This window comes from Solanum verrucosum, unplaced genomic scaffold (genome assembly GCF_900185275.1).
Source record: "Solanum verrucosum unplaced genomic scaffold, falcon-dt-bn FXZP01000218.1, whole genome shotgun sequence".
In the NCBI taxonomy this organism is placed as follows: domain Eukaryota; kingdom Viridiplantae; phylum Streptophyta; class Magnoliopsida; order Solanales; family Solanaceae; genus Solanum; species Solanum verrucosum.
This window is the reverse complement of record NW_026020464.1, coordinates 986,530-1,012,478: the sequence shown is the minus strand read 5'-3', so window position 1 is coordinate 1,012,478 and position 25,949 is coordinate 986,530. Positions and strand designations below refer to the sequence as shown.

Sequence of the window (25,949 nt, the reverse complement as noted above, 5' to 3'; positions counted from 1 at the left end):
TTCGTATTGTTCTAGGTGTACTTGGGAAACAAAAGTTATATGCAAAATTCTCTAAGTGTGAATTTTAATTGACTTCGGTTGCATTTTTGGGGTATGTAATTTCAAAAGAAGGGGTAATGGTAGATCCTCAAAAGATTAAGGCGGTTAAGAATTAGGTTCGGCCTAGCTCTGTGACGGAAGTTAGGAGTTTTGTGGGGCTCGCTAGCTACTATCGTCGATTTGTGAAGAACTTTGCTTCTATTGGCACTCACTTGACAAATTTGACCAAAAAGGAGATACCATTTGAATGGACTGAAAAATGTGAGGAGAGCTTTCAAAAGCTCAAGACTCTTTTGACCACTACACCTATTCTAGCACTACCGGTGGAAGGTAAAGATTTTATTGTGTATTGTGATGCTTCACATTCTGGTTTAGGTGTTGTGTTGATGCAGGATAAGAATTTTATAGCTTATGCATGCGTCAATTGAAGGTGCACGAGAGGAATTACCCAACACATGATTTTGAGTTGACATCGGTAGTGTTTACTCTTAAGATCTAGCGACATTACCTCTATGTATGGTGTTAAGTGTGAAATGTTTACTGATCATTGTAGTTTGTAGCATGTGTTCACTCAAAAAGATTTGAATTTGAGACAACGAAGGTGGATGGAGTTACTCAAGGATTATGATGTGATCATTCAATACCATCCGGGCAAGGCTAATATTGTGGCAGACACTTTGAGCCGAAAAGCGGTGAGTATGGGTTGTTTAGCTTGCTTAAGTGTATCCAAACGACCCTTGGCCAAGGAAATTCAGACCTTGAAGTCTAAGTTCATGCAGTTGGGCATCTCAGAAAAAGTTGGGGTGTTAGCTAGTATTGAAGTAAGGGTCACATTCATTGAGGAGATCAAAGCCAAACAATTTGAGGATGAACTTAAGAAAAAGATCGCGATTGGTAAGGCACAAGAGACCACTCTTGATACGGAAGGTGTGCTCAATTTTAAAGGAAGAATCTGTGTTCCTAGAGTAGATGACTTGATTCAGAAAGTGTTAGCTGAGTCAAAATTTTCAACAAGTGAAGTATGAACATCAAGGCCTGCGGGTTTGCTTCAAAGAATGTCAATTCCGGAATGGAAGTGGGAAATGATAGCCATGGATTTTGTGGTTGGTCTTCCCAAGACCTTGGAGAAGTTTGATTCTATTTGGGTAGTGGTTGATAGATTGACTAAATCAACCTATTTTATTTCGGTAAGAATAGATTATAATGCTGAACAATTGGCTAAAGTTTATGGGAAAGACATAGTGAGGTTGCATGGGGTTTCCCTTTCTATCATGTCAGATCGTGATACTCAGTTTACCGCCAAGTTTTAGAGGAAATTACATGATGAATTGGGAACACAACTCACTTTTAGTACAACTTTTCATCCACAAACGGACGGGTAGTCGGAGAGGGCTATTCAAGTGTTGGAAGACATGTTGAGGGCATGTGTGCTTGATTTTGGAGGGCATTGGGATAAGTTCTTACCTTTGTGTGAGCTCTCTTATAATAGTAGTTATCACTCCAGCATTGATATGGAACCATTTGAGGCACTTTATGAAAGGGGATGTAGATCTCCTATAGGATGGTTTGAGGCTGGAGATGTGAAATTTTTGGGGGTTGATTTAGCGAAAGATGCTCAAGATAAGGTGAAGTGTATTCAAGCTAACCTTCTAGTAGCCCAGAGTAGACATAAAAAGTATGTGAACCATAAGGTAAGAGATATGACTTTTCAGACTGGTGAGAATGTTCTTCTTAAGGTATCACTCATGAAAGGGGTGAAGAGATTTGGCAAGAAAGGCAAGCTAAGTCCGTGATACATTGGTCCCTTTGATATTCTTGACTATGTAGGACCGGTGGCGTATAAATTGGCTTTACCTCCTAATTTATCGGGAGTTCATCTGGTATTTCATGTGTCCATGTTGAAGAGACATCATGGTGACGGGGATTATATCATTAAGTGAGACTCAATTGTGTTAGACAAAGACCTCTAATATGAGGAGGAATCGATTGCAATTCTTGATCGTGATGTGCGTAAGCTGAGGACCAAGGAGATTAAGTCCGTGAAAGTTCAATGGAAGCATTGTCCAATTGATGAAGCTACTTAAGAAAGCGAGAGGGACATGCGAGACAAGTATCCTTAATTGTTCGTCGATTCAGGTACTACTCCATTCCTTCTCTAGCTTATTTTCCCTAAGTTTGTCAATCAGGGACGAGTGATGGGTAAATTGGTATCTATTGTTACGATCGGGTTTCGTCGTTATAGAAAAGCCAACGGGGAAAATTTTTGGGTCGGAAAACTTTTTCATAGTAACTTGGAATTTCTCAACCTAGTCTAGATTTTGACGAAATTGGAGTCATTAAAGTCTAGAGAAATCTGGTAGCAATTGGGTGATCTAATTATGATTTTGATTACATGAGTAGTTAGATAAGTCGTTAAGAAATCCGTACGACTTTACGAAATTGAATTCGGGCGAGTAGAACTCGCGAAATTGATCTTAGCATGAACGGGTAATTTCTTAGTGTCAATGGTTGAAAGCGTGTTGTGAAATGAGAGTTTTGGAATTCTTTAATTTGCTCAATGTTTTGTACACGCCGCTTTGGCGATTGTTTCTACCGCCAGGGCGGGAACGTTGTAGCGTAAGGACCGTTATGGCGGGCCAGATGCTACTTAAAGTCGTAAATAAACCTCAAAAATATTTTATTCTACAATTTTCAAATTTGAGAGCTAAGGAACGAACCCAGGGATTTTCTTGACAGTTTTCCACCATTCTTAAGGCTAAAAGTAAGATTTTACCTCCCCAAATTCATTTTTCGATCCGTAAAACGTAATCTAATGGGTAATTATCGATGAAGGAGGGTATTGATCTAGAAACCATGGTGGAAAAAGCCCTAATTTGGATACTTGGAACCATGGGTATGATCTAGGGTTGTTAGAATTGTTAGTAATCTGGGTAACTAATGATTGTTTATTGATTCCCGTATAATATTGATTGTTTGTAGACCAAGAACAAGCAGAACGAATCCGAAAAGAGAAAGATCAAGTTTCTTAGGGTTTCAAGTTTGTTTCGAGGTAGGTGATGGTTGTGATTCTATGATTGTGTGATGTATGTTTGTCTTTACTTCATTATGATACATGTATGTATGCGAATGGTGCATTATTGATCACACTTGTTGTAAATGAAGATAGATGAATGATGAATGCCATGTATCATGACTTGATTGTATGATTATGAGAATGTGCTTTGTGATTGTGATTGTGGCTTGATGAATGGATCGGGTGTTGCGTTTCGACACACTAACTTGGATCGATTGCCATGTTCTGGTATAATTATGGGATCAGTTGTTATGTTCTGGCAAAAACATTGGATCGGATATCACGTTTCGGTATGCTAACTGTTTGGGTTTATGTTCCATGAGAGGACCAATGACTTGTCATATATGTGTATCTTGAGAAATGTGAAGTAGTTTGTTATTCGTAAATGTTGATAATATTGTATATGTTCGATATATGCATGTGATTATATTGTTGTATTGATTTATGTATGTTACACTTAGTGGGATAGCCACGTGATCCTACCAGTACACTGTAGTTGTGTACTGATACTGCACTTGCTCTTTCTTTGTTGAGTACAGGGCATCTTCAAGCGGCTATTGACAAACCTCGCTTAGAAGATCAATGATCGTTGTTCAAATTCAAGGGTGAGTCAGTTCTTCCAGGCTGCCATGAGTTCTCCTTTCGTCTATGTCCACATTTCATACTTAGACTTTTCTAGTTAGTTACTAGTTCATTAGTTTGGAGTTGGATCCCTTCTTGTTTAGACTTGTTGAACTTTAGATGTTTTGGTACATTGACTTTCAGGTTCTGGGTGTAATTTCCGCATTGTTTAGTTGTTAGATCTTTTGGAAGTTTGTGGGAATTTCAGTCTTTAGCTATTTAACTTGCTTCCGTGACTTAAATACTTTAGTTTTTGGTTTAGTTGCTTGGTTTGGGTTGTAACAGTGGTTCTCCCACCGGAGGGTTAGTGTGGGTTCCAATCACGATGGTCTGGGTCGTGACAAGTACAAGAAAAAAATACGACATTGTTGCTCAAACAAATTCCTCACTCAGATAACTTTGTACAACCCTCTAAATTACTATTCATTGGGTTATGAACAGTTAGAAAAAAAGTATAAAATTTTGATGATAGTTAAGATTTGAAGTGGCCCCACAATAAGTTGAACTTTCACTTTAAGCATAGATAACAAATCATGAAAAGAAATTAAAAGTATCGTTGATTTTTTACATGTCTTGGTTGGAAATATTTTTCAATATAGGAGTTATTTAGCTATATGTTGGATTACTCGAAGAAATTATTATTTGCATTTGATTTTACAGCTAAAAATTTCAAAATTATCGAATTGAATAATGATATATATGACAATATATTTGACTACAATTTGATAGAAGTGAAGAATAAATTAGCATTGTTAGATTTGTTATGAATATTTCTATGATCAAAATTATTTGTGTAGTGGAAAGATATATTTGAAAACAAAGATTGGACTTAATTTTAATGTAGAAAGCCTCTACTTATGCTAAAAAATTACATTACTTGTGACAAATTAAAGTTTATACTTGTAGCCTTTTTAAAAAAAAATGACTTGCTTGGTATTTAATTCTATAAAGCTAATAACACTGTTTTTGTCTCTTTTTTTTTTTCGAGTTGTTTCAAATGAACCAAATATTATTTTACTTTCTTTTATATTAGACTTTATGCATGTCAATGTACTCTCAAATAATTAAAAAAAAAATCATAAAAGAATTCTTCTCAAAAGGTAATATTTTCTATTCTTTTGTCATTTCAAATTTAAATTAAATATGATGTTTAATGTGACATGGCATGTCAACTAAAAGAGAATCATTTTTTTTTTAGTTTATTTTGAGGAAAAAAATAATTGAGTGATTTTCTAATTTTAAAAAATCAAATATGATTTTAATTAATGAACAATTTTTCGAAATATAAGACTAATTAGGAAATTAACTCAATCATAACATTTCTTGTCTATAATTTTTTATATTTGTGAGCTGGCAAATCTTTGTAGAGAGGCAAGAGAGTCTACAAAAATATTATTTATTTGCTCTTTAGATAAATAATTAATTTGTATATTTTGAATATATAAATTTAATTATTTTTTAATTTTAATTATTTTATCTTATAATCCTTTTTAGTCTGTTTCATAAAGAATGTCTTTTTCTTTTTCGGCAAGTGATCTTTATTTGACTTTTTCATATAGTATATTAATTAAAATTGTATTTTAGTAAATTATATATATCTTTTATTTATGGCTATATAAATGATTTAAAATTTTTATTTACTTTATTAAAATTCTTATTAAGTCAAAGTTAAAAAAGGAAAAATATTAATTTGGATCAGATCAACTTAATATAAATTTAATTCAATGCAAATGTTTTAATGCAAGTAGATAATAAAGTCAAATAAAACATTTAATGAGGAAAATTTATCCTACTTATAAAAGCTTGCAAAAACTTTAGTTTGACTCACTCACTCTTTAGCCTTCATTTAGGATACAAATATGATACCTATGAGAAGAATTCCTACTCTTCCTCAAGAACTGATTGTTGAAATATTTCTATGGCTTCCTGTCATGTCATTGATGCGTTTTAGGTGTGTTTCCAAATTTTTTGATGCCCTTGTGTTGGATTCAGATTTTACTCATGTCCATCACCTACGCTCTATGACTCGCGATGGTGGAACAAGATTCCTTATGGGGAAAGCTGAAGATCTATATGTTGTAGATCTAAACAAAGGTGGATATACATCTAGATGGAATTTTGATCGTCACGATCAATATTTCAATGGACCGTGTGTTAATGGTTCATACTGTATCTGGAAGTACGATAATGAGCCTGTTAGAATTTTCAATCCCAGTATAAGAAAAATGATTGTACTTCCCTATCAGAGAAAAAACTCTCACTCGATTAAATCTTTATATTACTATTCACTAGGTTATGAACCCGTAGAGAAGAAGTACAAAGTTTTGATGCAAGTTCATAATTCAAGTGGGCTTGCACAAAGTTTTATTTTCACCTTAAGCATAGACAAATCATGGAGAGAAATTAAAGATATCATTAATTTTTTCCCATGTTATAGTATGAAAGTTTGCTCTATTAAAGGATTTATCTATATGATGGATTACTCGAAGAATTCAATAGTTGCATTTGATTTGAGAGCTGAAAATTTAAGAGTTATTGGATTGGGTGATGATATATGTAAAAATATATTTGATTATGATTTGATAGAAGTGAAGGGGAAAATAGCATTGCTAGACTGTTGGGGAAGTTTCACTGGTCGAAATGATTTATGGATTTTAGAAAATTCCGAAAAAGAAGAATGGAAGAGTCATGGCATTCACATTCCTTCGCAATGGAACGATGTGGAAGATATATTGAAACCAAAATATGGTCCTCCTCAAGGATTCTGCGATTCTCGTGATGGGGAGATTATATTTATTGCTGTGAAAAATAATATTTTATTTTGTTACTTTTATGATGTTGAAAAAATTAGTTGGAGATATTTAGAAATTCATGGAGCTCCAATAGAGGATGAAATTAATGGCATTAATATTTACGTAGAAAGCCTCTACTTATGCTAAAATAAATAAAAGTATTTCAATGCTTATTACTAAGTTTGGACTTGTGATCTTATTTTTTCTTTTGATTTACTTGTTATTTAATTCTACCAAGTTAAAAGACATTATTTTTTCCTTTTCTTTTCCAAATGAATATTATTGTTCTCTATATTATAATATTATTAGGCTTTATGTATGTCAAAGTATATGTTTTTTTTTAAAAAATTATTTATAAAGTATGTGTTATCAAATAATAAAAAGTTTATGAAAAATTCTTCTAGAATGGTAATATTTTATTTTTTTCTTTTTCCTAATAATTAAGAATTTCAAATCTGAATTAAATAAAATATTTAATGTGACATGGAATGTCAACTAGGAGAGAAGAAATATTTTGTAATATTTAATATATTTTGAAACTAATAATAATAATAGTAATAATAATAATAATAATAATAATAATAATAATAATAATAATAATAATAATAATAATAATAGTAATAATAACAACAACAACAACAGTTGAGTGACTTTACGATTCTACAAAAATAAAATAAAATTGGTTGACAAATTCATAAAAATAAATAACTATTCAAGGAATTAACTCAAAGACTCTCCGAATAAAAAAATATTACTCATTTACTCTTAGAGATAGGGCATTGATTGGTTATCTTGCAAATGATAATTACTCCTATTACTCTAGAAATATTATCATATTTTGTTTTTAGAAAATTAATTTAATTTAAATAAAAATATATATCTTAAAATATTAATCAAAATTAATATAATTTAATTCTCAAAACACAAAAGAAAAAAAACTGAGGGGCATACTTAGTAAGCCTTTGATCATATAAATTAAATATTTTTTTTACTTTATCTCTTCCGTCACTACAAAAAATTACGGGGTGAATTTTAGATGAAAGCTAGGGAAAATTAAGATAAAATTACAGACATGAATATAATTTAGTAGTCTATTATTTACAGTTCAATTAAGAAAAAATCTCTTGAATTGTAATGTAATGTTCGAATTATGAAAGCCAAGACTTAAAAGTCTTCAAACGGAAAAAAAATTAATTTCTCAGGTACTTAGAGTATGTTACAATTTTCAATTTTAATACAAGAAAAAAAATAGGACTTCCTTGCTGAAACAAATTCCCAACTAAGATAACTCTGTACAACCTTCTAAATTACTGTTCATTAGGTTATGAACGTAGAAAAAAAAGTATAAAATTTTGATGATAGTTAAGATTTCAAGTGGGTCCACAATAAGTTAAATTTTCACTTTAAGCATAGATAACAAATTATGAAAGGACATTAAATGTATCGTTGATTTTTTACATCTCTTAGTAGGAAAGATTTCTCAATAAAAGGAGTTATTTAGCTACATGTTGGATTACTTGAATCATTTTTTTGTTTAGTTTATTTTGAGGAAAAAAAAATAATAGAGTGATTTTCTAGTTTTAAAAAATCAAATATGATTTTAATTAATAGACAATTTTTGAAATATAAGACTATTTAGGAAATTAACTCAATCATAACATTATTTGTCTATAATTTTTTATATTTGTGAGCTGATAAATCTTTGAAGAGAGGTAAATAGTCTACACAAATAGAAAAAACATTATTTATTTGCTCTTATTGATAAATAATTAATTCGTATAGTTTTGAATATATAATCTAATTATTTTTTCATTTTGATTAGTTTATCTTATAATCCTTTTTAGGCCGTTTCATAAAGAATGTCTTTTTCTTTTTCGGCAAGTGATCTTTAATTTTGACTTTTTCGTATGATATATTAACTAAAAATGTATTTTAGTAAATTATACATATCTTTAATTTATGACTATATACACGATTTAAAATTTTTATTTACTTTATTAAATTCCTATTAAGTCAAAGTCTAAAAAAAGAAAAAAATTATTTTGAGTCAGATCAACTTAGTATAAATCTAATCCAATGCAAGTATGTTAAGGCAAGTAGATGATAAAGTCAAATAAGACATTTAGTAAGGAAAATTTCACCCTACTTATAAAAGCTTGCAAAGACTTTTATTTGACTCACTCAGTCTTCAACCTCCTTTTACATAGGATACAAAGATGACACCTATGAGAAGAATTCCTACACTTCCTCAAGAAATAATTATCGAAATATTTTTATGGCTTTCTGTTCTGTCATTGTTGCATTTCAGATGTGTTTCTAAATTTTTTAATTCCCTTGTGTTGGATTTAAATTTCACTTATGTTCATCACCGATGCTCTATATTCGTGATGATGAAACAAAATTCCTCATAGAAAAAATTGAAGATCTATATCCTGTAGATCTAAATGAAGATGGAAATGTCTCTAGATGGAGTTTTGATTGTCATGGTCAATACTTCAATGGACCATGTGTTAATGGTTCGTACTGCATTTGGAAGCACTACAAGGAGCCTGTTAGAATTCTCAATTCCAGTACCAAAAAAATGATAGTACTTTCCTATCGTAGAAAAAAATCACTCAGCTAAATCTCTGTATTACTATTTGCTGGGTTATGAAACGGTAGAAAATAAGTACAAAATTTTGATGCACTTACATAATTCGCGTGGACATATACAAAATTTTATTTTCACTTTAAGCATAGATAAAACATGGAGAAAAATTAAAAGCATCAATGATGTTTTTTTTTTTTTTCATGTTTTACTACGAAAAGTTGCTCTATTAAAGGAGTTATCTATATGTTGAATTACTTGAAGAATTTAATAGTTGCATTTGATTTAAGAGTTGAAAATTTCAAAATTATTGAATTGGGTAATGATATATGTGACAATAGATTTAGTTATGACTTGATAGAAGTAAGGGGCAAGCTAGCATTGCTAGAGTGTTGTAAATGTTTCACCGGTAGAAATGATTTGTGGATTTTAAAAAATTTTGAAAAAGAAGAATGGAAAAGTCATGGCATTCAAGTTCCTTTGCAGTGGAAAATTGTGGAAGATATATTGAAACCATTGTATAGTTCTCCTCAAGTATTCTATGATTCTCGTGATGGCGAGATTATATTTATTGTGATGAAAGTTAATATTTTAGCTTGTTACTTTTATGATGTTGAAAAAAATAGCTGGAGACATTTGGAAATTCATGAAATTCCCAGAGAGGATATAATTTATGGCATTAAATTTTATGTAGAAAGCCTTTACTTATGCAAAAATAAATAAATAAAAATATTATTTTATTACTAAGTTTGGACTTGTCAACTTCTTATATTTTTTCCTCTGATTTGTTTGCTATTTAATTTTATAAAATTAGAAGACATTGGTTTTTTTTCCTTTGTTTTTTGAGTTTCTCCAAATGAATATTATTGCTCTTTATATTATAAAATATAGGGTTTATGTATGTCAACGTATGTATTATCAAATAATAAAAAGTTCATAAAAAATTCTTCTAGAATGTAATTTAGTCTTTTTCTCTTTTCTAATAAGAATTTCAAATCTAAATTGAATTTATTATTTGATTTGACATGAAATGTCAACTAGAAGAGAAGAAAGCTTTTGTAATATTTAGTATATTTAGAAAATAATAATCTTAATAGAAGTAGAGCAATTTTACAATTCTAATAATAATAATAAAGTTTGGACTTTTGGTCTTTTTTTTTAAAAAAAAAATGTTTGCTTGTTAATTCTATAAAGTTAAAAACAATGTTTTTGTGTTTTTTTTTTCCGAGTTGCTCCAAATAAATCAAATATATTTTTCTTTCTTTTATACTAGTCTTTATGTATGCCAATGTGTGTTATCAAATTTGAATAAAAAAGATCACAAAAAATTCTTTTCGAATGGTAATATTTTCTATTTTTTCTTTTTTCAAATAAGAATTTTAAATTTGAATTGAATATAATGTTTAATGTGACATGTCATGTCAATTAAAAAAGAAGAAAGTTTTTTTGTTGTTTAGTATATTTTGAGGAAAAAAACAATAATTAAGTGATTTTATAATTTTAAAAAGTCAAATATAATTTTAATTAATAGACAATTTCAGAAATATAATTGACTATTTTGGAAATTAACTCAAACATAACCTTACTTGTTTATAATGTTTGATATAGTCAAGACTCAAGAGTCTACAAATGGAAAAAACATTATTCATTTGCTCTTATGGATAAATAATTAATTTTCTATAGTTTTGAATGTATAGATTTAATTAATTTTTTTTAATTTTAATTAGTTTATCTTATAATTATTTTTAGTCCATTTTATAAAAAATATTTTTTTTCTTTTTCTATAAGTGATCTTTAATTTTGACCGTTTTACATGATGTATTAATTAAAATCGTATTTTTGTATATTATACATATCTTTTATTTATGACTATATGCTTCAAAAATCTTATTTACTTTTAAAATTTATATCAAGTCAAATAAAAAAAAGGAAAAAAATTAGTTTAGATTAGATCAACTCAATAGGATACAAAGATGAACCCTATGACAAAAATTCCTAGAATTTTCCAAGAAATAATTATCGAAATATTTTTATGGCTTCATGTTATATCATTGACACGCTTTAGATGTGTTCTAAATTTTTTAATATGCCCTTGTATTGAATTCAAATTTCACTTATGTTCATTACCGACGTCGCTCTATGACTCGCGATGGTGAAACAAAATTTCTTATGGAAAAAATTGAAAATTTATACGTTGTAGAGCTAAATGAATATGGAAATGTCTCTAGATGAAATTTTGATCATCACGGTCAATACTTTCATGGACCGTGTGTTAATGGTTCGTACTGCATTTCGAAGCACCACAAGGAGCATGTTAGAATTTTCAATCCTAGTACAAGAAAAATAATACTACTTTCTTATCAGAGATAAAATTTGCACTTAGTTAATTCTTCATATTACTATTCACTAGATTATGAACCGTTGGATAAAAAGTATAAGTTTTGGTGCTAGTTCAGAATTCACGTAGGCCTGCACGAAATTTTATTTTCACTTTAAGCATAGACAAATCATGGACAAAAATTAAAAGCATCATTGATTTTTTTCCATTTTGTCGCATGCAAGATTGCTCTATTAAATGAGTTATCTATATGTTGGATTACTCGAGAAATTAATAGTTGCAGTTGATTTAAGAGCTAAAATTTTCAGAATTGGGTAATGATATATGTGACACTATATTTAACTACGGTTTGATAGAAGTGAAGGGTAAAGTAGCATTGCGCTCTAGATTGTTGTGAATGTTTTACTGATCGAAATGATTTGTGAATTTTAGAAGATTCTGAAACAGCAGAATAAAAAAGTCATAACATTTGCTTTCCTTCATAGTGGAAAGAAGTGGAAGATATATTGAAGCCAATAAATGGTTGTCCTCAAACATTATGCAATTCTCATGATGATAAGATTATATTTATTACGATGAAAAATATTATTATAATGTGTTATTTTTATGATGCTCGAAAAAATAGTTAGAGACACTTTGAAAATTTATGAAATTCCCACGGAGGATGAAATTTATGGCATTAATATTTAAGTAGAAAACCTCTTCTTATGCTAAAATAAAAATATTGCAATACTTATTATTAAGTTTGGACTTGTGGTCTTCTTTTTTTTTTTTTTTTGATTTGCTTGTTATTTAACTCTATAAAATTAAAGCCATTGTTCATTACTAAACATAAATAACTATTCATGGAATTAAACTGTATTATGACATTTCTAGTCTATTATGTTTGAAATTGGTTATCTTGCAAATAATAATTTCTCCCATACTTTAGAAATATTCTCCTATTTTAATTTGAGAGTTCATTTAATTCTGAACAAAAAATATACCTTAAAATATTAATAGAAATCAATATAATGTATTTCTCAAAAATCAAAACAAAAGAAATTGTGTTTGGTTATACCTATTTCAAAAGAGAGAAATGAAATTTTATTCGAATAATGAAGATGGAGTTGAAAACCAGGTAATAAGTTGTTTTTTAAAATTCGGAATCCAATTTTAAGTTGAATTTGAATTGTTCATGACCAAAAAGAAGATTTTTCATGTTATCTATATTTATTGGGGTAAGAAGGTCGTATATTATTATAATTATTTGAAACATTTCACAAAAGGAAATTTTTACTTAAATTGATAAAGTCTTTGATTTTTCTTTATTTCCTAATAAAATTATCAACCTTTTAATTATAATGCAAGTAAATAAAGTCAAATAAGACATTTAAATATGAAAATTTTACCCTACTTTTATTGACAAAATAAAAGCGCCCATTATTTTTATTAAATTCAACCTTTCAACTGCCTTCCATACAAGAAAAAAAAAGATGAAACCTAAGTCAATAAACTCTACAATTCTTGAAAAAATAATTATTGAAATATTCTTATGACTTTCAGTCTTATCATTGATTCGTTTCAGGTGCGTTTCTAATTTTTTTTAATTCCCATATAGTATTGATAGTTATGTAGAAAGCCTCTGCTTAGGTTAATTTTTTTTTTTTTTTTGGCCTATGTATTAAGGACTTTGGACGTGTGGTCTTTTTAATTTTTTGCTTGTTATATAAAGTTAAATGCATTATTTATTTGTTTTCGAGTTTCTCCAAATTAAATCAAATATTATTTTTCTCTCTATTATGATTTATGTATGTAAAATGTGTTCTCAAATAGGAAAATAAAAGTTCAGCTTACCTTTAATATTTCATCTTCTTTTTTTTCTCGAATAAGAATTTAAACTTTGAATCCAAATGTCGAGTTCAATTATTCAAGTATCATATAAATAATTTAAGTGATATTTATCTTATATAACAATGATACTTCAAATTTAAGAGATTGTCAATATATTCTGTTAGTAATTAAATTAGAAATATAGAACTATTTAGACCATTAATATTGAAGAAGTCAAGGAGTCAAAACTTTTAATACACGTATTTCAAAGAAACCGTGTGTCCTCTATTGTTTTTGTTTTTTCAAGATTTTTTCTTCCACTTTGGGTTCTAAAATATTTTCATATTTTTGTTATGGAAAATGAAGTTTCTACTAATGACTTGTAATACTCATTTCTCTAAAAAAAAAAATTGTAAAAGGAAAAAAAGTGTCTTCTAATTAATACTCTAATTTTAGCCTTTTTGGAGCCATTTAATAATATTTTTTAACCCATGATAACCCGCAATCGCTACAACCTCTGCCACAGTCTTTGCCCTTTGGGTGAACACTCTGTGGTGAGCACTTTGTGCGCACTGGGTAAATCCCCCACTGTGTAATAGCCTGCAAACCACACAAGGAATGTAAACCACACTTGACAAGTCCTATGCGACATGCTCGACTCAAAAGACATTGAGGGGAATGGATCGCGAGTCATTCATGTGAATAACCACCCTCCAAACCAACTGAGACATTTCGACAATGGTAGACCATTCAAATTCAATGTCATATTTGATAAGTTTTTTTTTTCTAATAAAATCAAATGAATCTAATTTTTTCAAATAAATATTGCTGTTTTCTATTATGGATTACGATCAAACAAACTTATCTCATGTAGAAAACATAGATTTTCTCTTTGACTGATATTATCTTTAGTAATTTCAATTAAACCTACTATATACATTCAGAGTTCATTAAATGTTTACTGCATAAATGTTAATTTCGTTACTTCTTATACTCTATCCGTTCACTTTAATTTTCATGTTGCGTTTTTCAAAAGTCAATTTGACTAATTTTCAAAGTTAAATTAGATAACATTAATTTGATATTTTAAACAAAAAAATAATATTAAAAAACTATATGAAAAGTAGTATAAATTACAACTTTTTACATATCAATATGATGAAAAATACACCATAAAATATCAGTCAAAATTCTTATCGTTTGACTCTAAAAAAAGAAACCATAACAATTAAAAATGAACGGAGCGAGTATTCATTAAACCTACTTTCATCACGACATAAATGTCAAACTGTATAACATCAATACATAAAAATTAAACTCGATACATGTTATACTCATTTTTATATTGTTTTTGCACATAAGTTAATCTTGCTACTCATTATTGTATATTGACTATCGTCACTAGATACACATCAAACTTTATAACGTCAGTATATAAAAGTTAAACTCTCAAAATAGTGTATACGCGGTTTTAATGTGAAAGAATCTATCATCAAAACCAAAAGTGTGAACATATGCTGACGAAATTGAATGTGTAACATCCTTCCAGAAAACAAAATTTGTCATTTTATACACAAAAAGACAAAAAAATGGTTGGATTTATTTAGGATTTTTGTTGTTGGCCAGTTCATGTGTATCACATTTCAAACCTTGCAACCTAATTTTGTTTGAATAAAACCATATAAACCCCTTTTTTTGCATTGAATTCTTGTTCATTACACAACTACCCTCTCATTTCCCCAACTAAATGTTAGTATTCTTTATCCTATTCATGAAACCATAACCATGGAGCTCAAACGTTTGTGTTTTGTTTTGCCATCTGATGATTTTGATGAGATTGATCATGAAACACAAGAAGTAGAATCACACAAGCCAAAGAAAAAGATTGAATCTTTATCCAAAAGGGGGTGTGGGGGTCAAGTTTTTGATGGTGAAAAGCAAGTTCCAAAGATAAAAAATGAGTCTTTTGCTAAAAGGGGTTTTAGGGGTCAAGTTTTTGATGGTGAAAAACAAGTTCCAAAGGGAAAAAATGAGTCTTTTTTCAAAAGGGGTAGTGAGGGAGAAATTCTTGATTGTGAAAAACAAGTTTCAAAGGTAAAAAATGAGTCTTTTTCCAAAAGGGATAGTGAGGGTGAAGTTTTTGATTGTGAGAAACAAGTTTCAAAGGGAAAAAATAAGTCTTTTTCCAAAAGGGGTTATGGGGGACAAGTTCTTGATGGTGAAAAACAAGTTCCAAAGAAAAAAAACGAGTCTTTAACCAAAAGGGGTTGTGGGGGTCAAGTTCTTGATTTTATTCATGAATCTTTTTCTAAATTACTTGATTCCAAATGGGTAACTTGTTGTCATCAAGAATTTGGGGAAAAACAATTTTCTGGTGTTTTTCATGACACTGAAGGTATGCAGCTAGGTGAGAAAGGTGGTGGTGATTATAATCATCATCATAATCCAAGGATTTTTAGCTATTCTGAGCTGTTTATAGGGTCTAATGGATTTAGTGAGGATGAAGTTTTAGGAAGTGGTGGATTTGGGAAAGTTTTTAGAGCTGTTTTACCCAGTGATGGAACAGTTGTAGCTGTGAAATGTTTAGCTGAGAAAGGGGAGAAATTTGAGAAAACATTTGCTGCTGAGTTGGTGGCAGTTGCTCATCTCCGCCATCGGAATCTTGTGAGGCTAAGGGGGTGGTGTTTTCATGATGATCAGTTGTTCCTTGTGTATGATTATATGCCTAACAGTAGCCTTGATCGGATTTTGTTCCGAAAACAGGAGAATACAGGGTCCCCTGTTCTTGATTGGGAACGTCGAAAAAATATAGTTAATGGCTTGTCTGCTGCCTTGTTTTATCTCCATGAACAATTGGAGACTCAGATCATTCATAGAGATGTTAAGACAAGCAATGTGATGCTTGATTCCCATTTCAACGCCCGACTAGGCGATTTTGGTTTAGCTAGGTGGTTGGAACATGAACTCGAGTACCAACCGAGGACGCCTTCTATGAAGAATCAGCAGTTTAGATTGGCTGAGACAACAAGAATTGGTGGAACTATAGGGTACTTACCTCCTGAAAGTTTTCAGAAAAAAGGTTCTGCCACTGCAAAATCTGATGTGTTTAGCTTTGGGATTGTTGTACTGGAGATTGTTTCAGGAAGGCGCGCTGTTGATCTCGCGTCCCCGGATGATCAGATCATACTTCTTGATTGGATCAGGAGACTTTCTGATGAAAAATTGGCCTTACAAGCTGGTGACAGCAGACTTGTTGATGGTTCTTACAAGCTTAATGATATGGAGAGGCTAATACATATTGGCCTTCTTTGTACACTTCATGAACCTCAATCAAGGCCTAATATGAAATGGGTTGTGGAAGCGCTTTCTGGTCATATTTATGGTAAATTGCCTGATCTTCCTTGTTTCAAGTCCCATCCTCTTTATATATCTTTGTCATCACCAAGCAATAGTACAACTAGCAACACAATCACCTCAAGGTCCACTGCCACAACCAGCACGAGCACGACGCCCGGTTTCAACTCAACAATGTTCATCACAGCCACAGGAGATACCATGTATCTAAGTGCTGAAAGTGGAAGCACCAGCAGCAATAATGAGTCTGGAAATTGCAGCAGCAATAATGAGTCTGGAAATTGCAGCAGCAGGCGCCAATCGAGTAATTTCCTGATGGTTGAAACTGCTAGGGAGATCACATTCAAGGAGATCATTGCTGCCACGGACAATTTTTCGGATTCAAGAAGAGTTGCTGAGATTGACTTTGGAACTGCTTATCATGGCTTTCTTGAAAACAACCAGCATGTCTTAGTGAAAAGGTTGGGAATGAAAACTTGTCCTGCTTTACGAGTGAGGTTCTCGAATGAACTTCAGAACTTAGGACGATTACGCCACAGAAACCTGGTGCAACTCCGCGGATGGTGCACCGAGCAAGGTGAAATGCTTGTCATTTATGAGTACTCTCAGAGTAGCCTTTTAAGCCACCTCCTTTTCCATCAGAATCATCATAGGGACAATGCCTCCAGTACTCTAAGATGGCGTCATCGGTATAACATTGTCAAATCACTTGCCTCTGCGGTTCGCTATCTACATGAGGAATGGGATGAACAGGTGATACACAGATGCATCACATCATCTGCCATCATTCTTGATCCAGATATGAACCCAAGGCTTGGTTGCTTTGCTCTTGCTGAATTCTTGACTCGAAATGAGCATAGCCATCATGTTGTGGTTGATAAAAACAAATCTGTTAGAGGGATTTTTGGTTACATGTCACCGGAGCATATGGATTCTGGTGATGCAACAACAATGGCTGATGTTTATAGCTTTGGTGTAGTTCTGCTTGAGATAGTTAGTGGTCAGATGGCAGTAGATTTCCGCCGGCCTGAGGCTTTGTTGGTTAACCGAGTTCATGAATTCGAGGTGCAGAAAAGGCCATACGAACAACTTGCAGATTGGAGGTTGAATGGAAACTTCAACACCAGGGAACTGATCAGGCTAGTCAAATTAGGAATGGCTTGCACTAGGTATGATCCTGAATCAAGACCGAGCATGAGGCAAATAGTGAACATTCTCGATGGACATGATCAATGGTTAATGGAAAATGGACGAAAGAAGGAGAACCATGAAGAATGGAGAACAAGAAATGCTTCTGCTTTGTCCCTTGTAAGGAGAATTCAAGCTCTTGGTATACAATGATCATCGCGTAAGATGTGAAGTAGTTACATGTAGATAGAAATGAACATTAAGCTTTATATCTTTATGTCTTTGTTCTTCATTTGTTCATGTATGACTATGTTGCTTCAGCAGAACATTTGTGTAATTTAGTGTGGACGGCTTTGATAGCATCGTGGTAATGGAAGCATCAGATATGCAGATTTTTATGAAGTTGATGAGTTTTTTTCGATACAATAGCAGAATATACCTTAAATATGAAAGTTTATACAGAGCAGAGAGCTACTTTATATGTACAAATACTAGTCTGACCTTACTTCATTAAACGGAGTGATATGGTTAGTGAGGATTCATACAGCCGAATCCACTAGTTTAGTTGAGGTGTGGTTGTTGCACTTAGTCTCCCTTTTAGTCGTGTGATTCTCATCGTCTGTGTCTATACCAACCCAATCAAGAAACGCGAAAAGAAACTGCCTGAAACTGACCTTGCCACTCCTGTTCCAGTCCATTTCTCCTGCAATTTTCAACCAGATCATCGTCATGTTAGAAGTTATCACAGCTAGTTAGTTTGATTTTAAGACAATGTGAAAGGACAGTACTAAATCGAGTACGAGTGACATGAGAAGGGGATTTCTCGCAAGGACATTCATCGTTTAATGCCTTGAGGACATCTTTCTTGTGCAGTTTCCCATCACCATTTTTGTCAAGAAACAAGAATGCCTCAACTATTGTGTTGAATGTTGCTTCCAGCTCTGGTGAACCGATCTTCGAGGTCTGAAATAAACGTGATCCTAATGAATATATAACTCCACATCAACAACAACAACAGTCGGGGAGGGTAGAGTGTATGCAAACCTTACCCCTACCTCAAAGGTAGAGAGGCTGTTTCCGATAGACCTTTCAACAGTCCAAAGCAATCCAGTGAAAGCAGTAACGGAAATACAAGAAACAACAGTTAATAACAAACACAATAGATAGTAACAGAACAAAAACTGCAACAAAACAAGAAACTACAGGAGCAATACTACGACTACTTATAGAAGGTATATAACGAAGAGGACAGTATTCACGTACATTGTCAGAGGAGGACGATGAATCTATCAATAGATAAAGAAGACACAGAAGAACAATGAACTCATTGAATTGAATCCCTTCCTTTTCATCCACATCACAAGAGTCGAAAAGATCATTAACTTCCTCATCTTTAACATGAAAATGCAGCTTCTTTACACATTTCTTTAGTTCATCCCGGTCAATAGTCCCATTCGAATCTTCATCTTAGGAAAAAGAACCAAACACAGAAAACACATAAATCCATTGACAGTAAAAGTGTAACGAAAAACTCAAATCTCAGCATATACAGAAGCTACTAACCGAACTGTTCAAAGACGCCTTTTATCTCCTTCAACCCCTCTTTAAAATGAGGAAATTTCAAGATTATGCTATTGATTGACCTGAATTTGCTTTGCCCTGATGAACTTCTCTTAAGCTCCACCATTTTTGTTTCAAGCTTAGTATCCAATCTCCTGTACTTTTTCGGTGCATTCCAAAAACACAGTAAGCTTCCAACCTTGTTGGATAATAACTTGAGTACCAGACATGGCTGAGCTGAGCCTTTAAAAACAAATAAAGACATCAAGTTAACAAACGATATGTTGCTGTTAGTACAAAACATGACAGACATTATGGTTTTGGATACTCCTCGCCTAATGAGCTAACTTTTGTGATTAAGTTAGATGCAAGGCCTATTTTCTACAAGGGATCTTCATTTTTACACTTAAGAAGATCTGAAAAGAAGGTCATGTTCTTCTATATTCAAATCGTAAGTGAGCAAGAGATCTCATTGTCTCGAAATTATTCTAAAAGCATCAACATCAAAACATACTATTCTGAATCAATTTCTCCACTCTATCCCAATTCCAAGTTTCAAAAATAGGCCACATTAGCAAAATTACACAAAATATACAACAACAACAACATACCCTGTGTAATATAATCCCACAAAGTAGGGTCTGAGAAGGGTAGAGTATACGCAGACCTTACCCTACCTTGAGAGGTAGACATGTTTAATTCTTGACTCAAGAAAAAACACATCAAAGCAGGTCAGAAAAGGAAATAACATAAATGAAAAGACAAAGCATTATGTAAAAAGGGGGGCATGACAAATCTAAGGGCAAGAAACTACAAGAGAAACACTACGACTACCAGTACGGAAAGATAAGTGAAACAACATTCTAATACCTACTAACCTTCCATCTTAATCTGCGTCCAATACACAATAATTCTAACAAGAAACAAGAAACATGAAAAGATCTTAAGAAATCAAAAGGGACTATTACTGATTCCTTTATATATACATAGGTAGAGTGTAAAAAGGGGTGAAGTAGAGAGGAGGCAATGAGGAAAAAAATTATTCTTAAAAAGTAAACTAGAAATTCCATTTAAGACTTTTTTTTAAAATAGAATGCAACTTTCTTTCTCTTCCACTACCAGAAAAATTCCATCATTGCCTTTGACTACAAGTCTCCATTGATGCATTTTCATACAGCTATAATTATGTTTAAATTTCTTATAGAGTAAACGGTCACCGCCTGAAAGGACTATTTTCGAGGAAATATGTTTATACATTAAGATATTCAACATCTATTTACATTCCTCGGTCAAGTAAACGAAGCTCATACGAAAAAAATAAATCTTTTACATAAGAAAATATACAAACAATGTTCACATAACAACAAGCTGAAAAACGTTAGTTATAGCTAGGCTAGTGCACATTGGCTTTCTATGATTGAGGTTTTAAAAAACAATGTTCACATTACAACAAGCTCCGGCCCAGGGGCGGACCCACGTAGTCAATTTTGGGTGCTCGAGCACCCATTGACTCGGGAAAAAAATTTGTATATATATATATATATAGAAAATATGATAAATATGTTATTAAATAAAAATAAGCACCCATAGAACACTAGCAGTCGTGGGTGCGCTGGTTAACACTTGGAAAAATAATGCGCGCGAAGCATGAGGGCGAGGGTTCGAATCTCGTCAGCCCCATTCTTTTTTAAAAAAAACTTTTTCCAGCGAATTTTGCACTTTTTTTTTACTTTTCCTTTTTTTTAATCAAGGGCTTATTTTACTCCGAATTTTGTACTTGTTTTGACTTTTCCTATTCTTAATTAGTTTAGGGTGACTAACTTTTTCTTTCTTTTTTATTTTTAACCTTTTCTATGTTTTAAAACCTTTTCACTGCCCACTTTTATGAGATTTTTTCTTTTAACAAAAAGAGGAAATCATTCTTCTTCTTCTTCTTCTTGTTTCAAAGAGAAAGCAGCCAGCCCAACAACAAACTTCAAGCTTTTTTCTTTTCAAAATCAAAATACAAAAGCAAGGTAATAAGATTTGATGTTTGATTAAAGTTAGATAATGAAAAAAAAGGGTTAGGGAAATTAGGTTTTGAGATTTTCATTAAAGCAAGGTATACGTTTACTTTTTTTATTAAAGAGTTTGAGTTAGTATACGCTTGCACTATGTGATTGCTAACATGTTTATGTTAAAGGAAGTGAGCACCCACAACCTTTAAATCCTGGATCCGCCACTGAGCTCCGCCCAACCTTTTTTTTTAAAAAAAAAATTGTTTAGAGAATGAATACGTTTTTCACAAAATACTTAGCCACACACAATGATGGCATCAGGATTTTCACCAAGAAGTTTAAATTATGAAGAAGTAAACATTCGAGGAAGCTAAAGGGGATTCAATATATTTTAACCATATGTATACATATTGTAATTTTTTTACTAAGAGGGTACAGATGAACATTCCGCCCTACGTAACTCCGCCCCTCATCACACAATATAAAGTAATTTAATTCAGGTTTGCTTTCTTATTTTTTTCAGAAATAAAGACTTTATACTTTTTTCTACAAACTTTACTATTTTATAATAAAGCAAAAATGCAATTACACATCCAATATTAAAAAAAATAAAATTGAGTCCCCCAATAATGAAAAGACATTATTATCACATAATTATAGTTAAGATAACATAAGCTAAGTTAAAGATTTTGTTCAAGATACTAGTAAAAAATTAGCAAAATATCATTCCATTGATTAACTAAGATTAAAAAAAGAAAATAACAGGTCAATACATAAAGTATCTTTTTTTGCTAGTTGGTGAACATTTTTGAATCAAACACGTAACAGGAAATATAATCGATCCATTTTGACTAGTTCAAGAATATATTTGACCTTTTTTTTTTTTATAATTAAGCAAAAATAAAATCATGCATCCCCTATTCAAAAATTTGAGGCTCAAAAAGAGAAAATACGATTTTACTAACCATCTTAAATTCACATACAAATTTAAGATTATAATGTTGCATGATCAACATGGACACATGACATCCAAGTTGTCTTTAGTAATAAAACAAAAGTACATAGCTTCGAAATTAAAATTCTAATAAAAAACATAAATTAAAAAAGTGCAACATATTCATGTGTGATATGTTGTTCTTCTTCATATTTAGTTTGCGAATCCTCCTCCATTTTAAGACACCATAGCATTGATCTGATCACCATCTTTTAACCCAACCTTCATAAAAACAAAAACACGAAAACAAATTTAAAAATATATAATTTTAAATTAACAATAAATTAGATTAAATTATATGCAAATTAAGGTCTTACTTCATCAATAGTCTTTGCTGGTGAAATGTGTTCTCCATCTAAGAGAAATCGAATTGTTTTGTCGTCTATTAGTTTTTCCCTACAGTATGTCATGAAGACCCTCTTCATAACCATATCAGGCGATACGCCTAAAATCGTAATTGATCCATCCTATAAAAATAAAATAAAAATTAAGAACATAAAAAAAATAAAAAATAAAAAAAAGTATATATATATATATATATATTAGAGAGAGTGAAATGATGAACCTGAAATTGAACTTGGATATCAAAATTATTTCTTGACATTTTTTGTTATGTTTTATTGGAGAAAATGAGGGATATTATACCAGTTTATATAGGAGATGAGAAGGAAAAAATAATAAATGAAATGGTATGAGATATTATAGCAATTTATGGTTCTCTTGTCCTCTTGTGCCAAAAAAGATTTATGATATATTTCAATTTAAGAAGTGTTTGACTGATACGAGTTTAAAAATGAAATTAATATTTTTAAAATTTATGTTCAAAAATAAAACTTAGATATTTGTGTGATTATGAATCATCTTATTAATTAAAAGTAAATAAGAAGTTTAAACTTAGATTGTTTTTGGAGGCTATAAGCACTTTAATTATGACACAAAAATAGACTAAATATTCAAAGAATAGATTACACCTTAAGACATTAATAAGGGTAGAATAGTCAAATTTCCTTCTTAATTAATATTTCTTTTGAAGGATGTGAAATGAAAAATAAAACAAGCATTGTTATTGACTAATGTGATTTATTTTTTAAATTTAATTGTACTTCTTTAAAAGGTTGTGTTGATTTATATGATGACAACAGTTATTTTTTATTGAATTTAGAATATACACAAATCTTATTTTTATCTTTGTGGGGTAGAAATGTTTTCAAAAGACTATTAGTTCAAAAAGAATGTTACTAATGTAAGAAAAATGTAACAAGATAGAAAACAAATAAAGCAACAAATTAATTACTTCAATGGAATTAATCATGGTAAAACGGTCCACACTCAAAACGATGCAAACTTGATAGCGTTGAAAAGAAGACTCATAGGCCTTTAATTTGATAGCATGAGACACATAATTCATTGTATGCTGAGAGATATAATTGTTTAAAGTTGATCCTTTTGCATGAACTAATGTGAAAACATAGTTGATAGAAATACTTTGAACTTGACTTGGTGTTTGAGGTACCTTACGACCCTAAACCACATGCGATACACTTAACTACATTTAGTAAAAGACCTTAACATAATTGTATAACTTAGAAATCATCAGATTCTGTCCTATACGCATACGAAGGATGGTTAAAATCAAGGCATGACATAACCATAATTAAACTTCAAAATTGATATCTACGACATAGATTCGTTAAGCCAATTTAAATATTCAAAGATTTGAACCATTACGTAGTTTTAATATATTCGGAGAATTTATACTTTTCGAATTAAATTAAGGTCAAACTAAGAATAAATGTATGATCTTAAAAGAAGAAAAGATACTTAATTATTAAGGGCATAATTGGAAAAAAAGTGACTAATTGTTTAAATTGACAATTAATTTTGGACAACTATTTTTAGCATACCTGAAAAACAATAGTGGACGAATTGAGTACATTTTATGAAAATAAATGCCCATATTAATGAGTAATAATTAGTCATTTTCATTTTACAGTTTCTCACAACTATTTTTTGATTCACACAACATAAAGGCACTCTTTTTTATTTTTTTCAAAAAATCCATTGGATATTGTAAATGATGAAAAAAATATTTTTTTTAAAAATACAAAGGATCATAGAAGGTAAATCTTTTGATGACGTTTAGTTTAACCAATTCACATGAGAGCGACTGAATAAAATTAATAATTTAAAGATAATTATTAATAGGTAGTTTTATACATTGTCTTGAATCTGAAATTTTATATATTAAAATAAATATTTAAGTAATTTAATTCTGGTTTAAACTAATTCTACTATTAAAATGAAGACAGTCTTTCTTTTCTTATGATTTTTAAAAAAAAGATCGTATACCTTTTTTCTACAAACTTTAGTATTTCATAATTAGAAAAAAATAAAATCATGCTTCCACTATTTAAAAAATTGAGGACCCAATACTAAAAACACTTTATTATCACATTAATAAAGTTAAGATCACATAATCTAAGTTAAACTTCTGTTCAAGAGACTAGTAAAAAATTAGCAACATCATTCCATTGATTAACTAAGATTAAAAAAAGAAAAGAACAGTTCAATGCATAAAATGAATTATTTTGCTAGTTGGTGAACATTTTGAGCCAAACACGTAATAGAATATACAATCGATCTATTTAACTAGTTCAAGAATATAAGAATATATTTGATCATTTTTCTTTTATAATTAAGCAAAAATAAAATCATGCATCCCCTATTTAAAAATTTGATGTCCAAAATAGAGAAAAGACGACTTTATTAACCATCTTAAATTCACATACAAATTTAAGATTATAATGTTGCATGATCAACTTGGACACATGACATCCAAGTTGTCTTTCAGTAATAAAACAAAAGTACATAGCTTCGAAATTAAAATTCTAATAAAAAGCATAAATTAAAAAAGTGCAACATATTCATGTATGATATGTTGTTCTTCTTCATATTTAGTTTGCGAATCCTCCTCCATTTTAAGACACCATAGCATCGATCTGATCACCATCTTTTAACCCAACCTTCATAAAAATAGAAACACGAAAATAAATTTAAAAAATATATAATTTTAAATTAACGATAAATTAGATTAAGTTATACGCAAATTAAGGTCTTACTTCATCAATAGTTTTTGCTGGTGAAATGCGTTTTCCATCCAAGACAAAGCGAACTTTTTTCCAGTCTATTAGTTTTTCCCTACAGTATGTCATGAAGACCCTCTTCATAACCATATCAGGTGATACGCTTAAAATCGTAATTGATCCATCCTATAAAAATAAAATAAAAATTAGGAACATAAAAATTAAAAAAAAAATTCTATTAGAGAGTGAAATGATGAACCTGAGATTGAACTTGGATATCAAAATTATTTCCTGACATTTTTTGTTATGTTTTATTGGAGAAAATAAGGTATATTATACCAGTTTATATAGGAGATGAAAAGGAAAAAAATAATAAATGAAATGATTTAAGATATTATAGCAATTTATGGTTCTCTTGTCCTCTTGTGCCAAAAAATATTTGTGATATACTTTAATTTATGAAGTGTTTGACTGATACAAAATTTAAAAATGAAATGCATATTTTTTAATTTATGGTCAAAAATAAAAATAAATTACCTCATTAAGAGTAAATAAAAGGTTCAAACTTAAT

The 25,949-nt window shown here is 30.7% G+C and overlaps 3 protein-coding genes across 3 annotated transcripts in view; 1 reads left to right on the top strand and 2 right to left on the bottom strand.

The window, feature by feature from the left end:
- Window positions 1-25,949, bottom strand: part of LOC125808742 (high mobility group B protein 15-like) — a 171,704-nt gene that overhangs the window by 35,856 nt on the left and 109,899 nt on the right. The gene's annotated exons all lie outside the window — the stretch shown is intronic.
- On the top strand, window positions 14,975-18,108 carry LOC125808728 (receptor like protein kinase S.2). The gene has a single exon (XM_049488384.1). It carries the CDS (start codon window positions 15,048-15,050, stop codon window positions 17,955-17,957), a length of 2,910 nt encoding a protein of 969 aa, XP_049344341.1. The 5' UTR covers window positions 14,975-15,047; the 3' UTR covers window positions 17,958-18,108.
- On the bottom strand, window positions 18,301-25,676 carry LOC125808693 (probable calcium-binding protein CML22). The gene is given in 10 exon segments (XM_049488349.1): window positions 18,301-18,354; window positions 18,356-18,447; window positions 18,533-18,707; window positions 19,008-19,210; window positions 19,308-19,547; window positions 20,183-20,195; window positions 22,482-22,517; window positions 22,613-22,762; window positions 25,415-25,564; window positions 25,638-25,676. Coding segments are annotated over 10 exon segments (1,152 nt in total).

Coding starts and splice junctions, on each gene's coding strand:
- LOC125808728 (XM_049488384.1), top strand. CDS start 15,048: ATGGAGCTCAAACGTTTGTGTTTTGTTTTGCCATCTGATGATTTTGAT.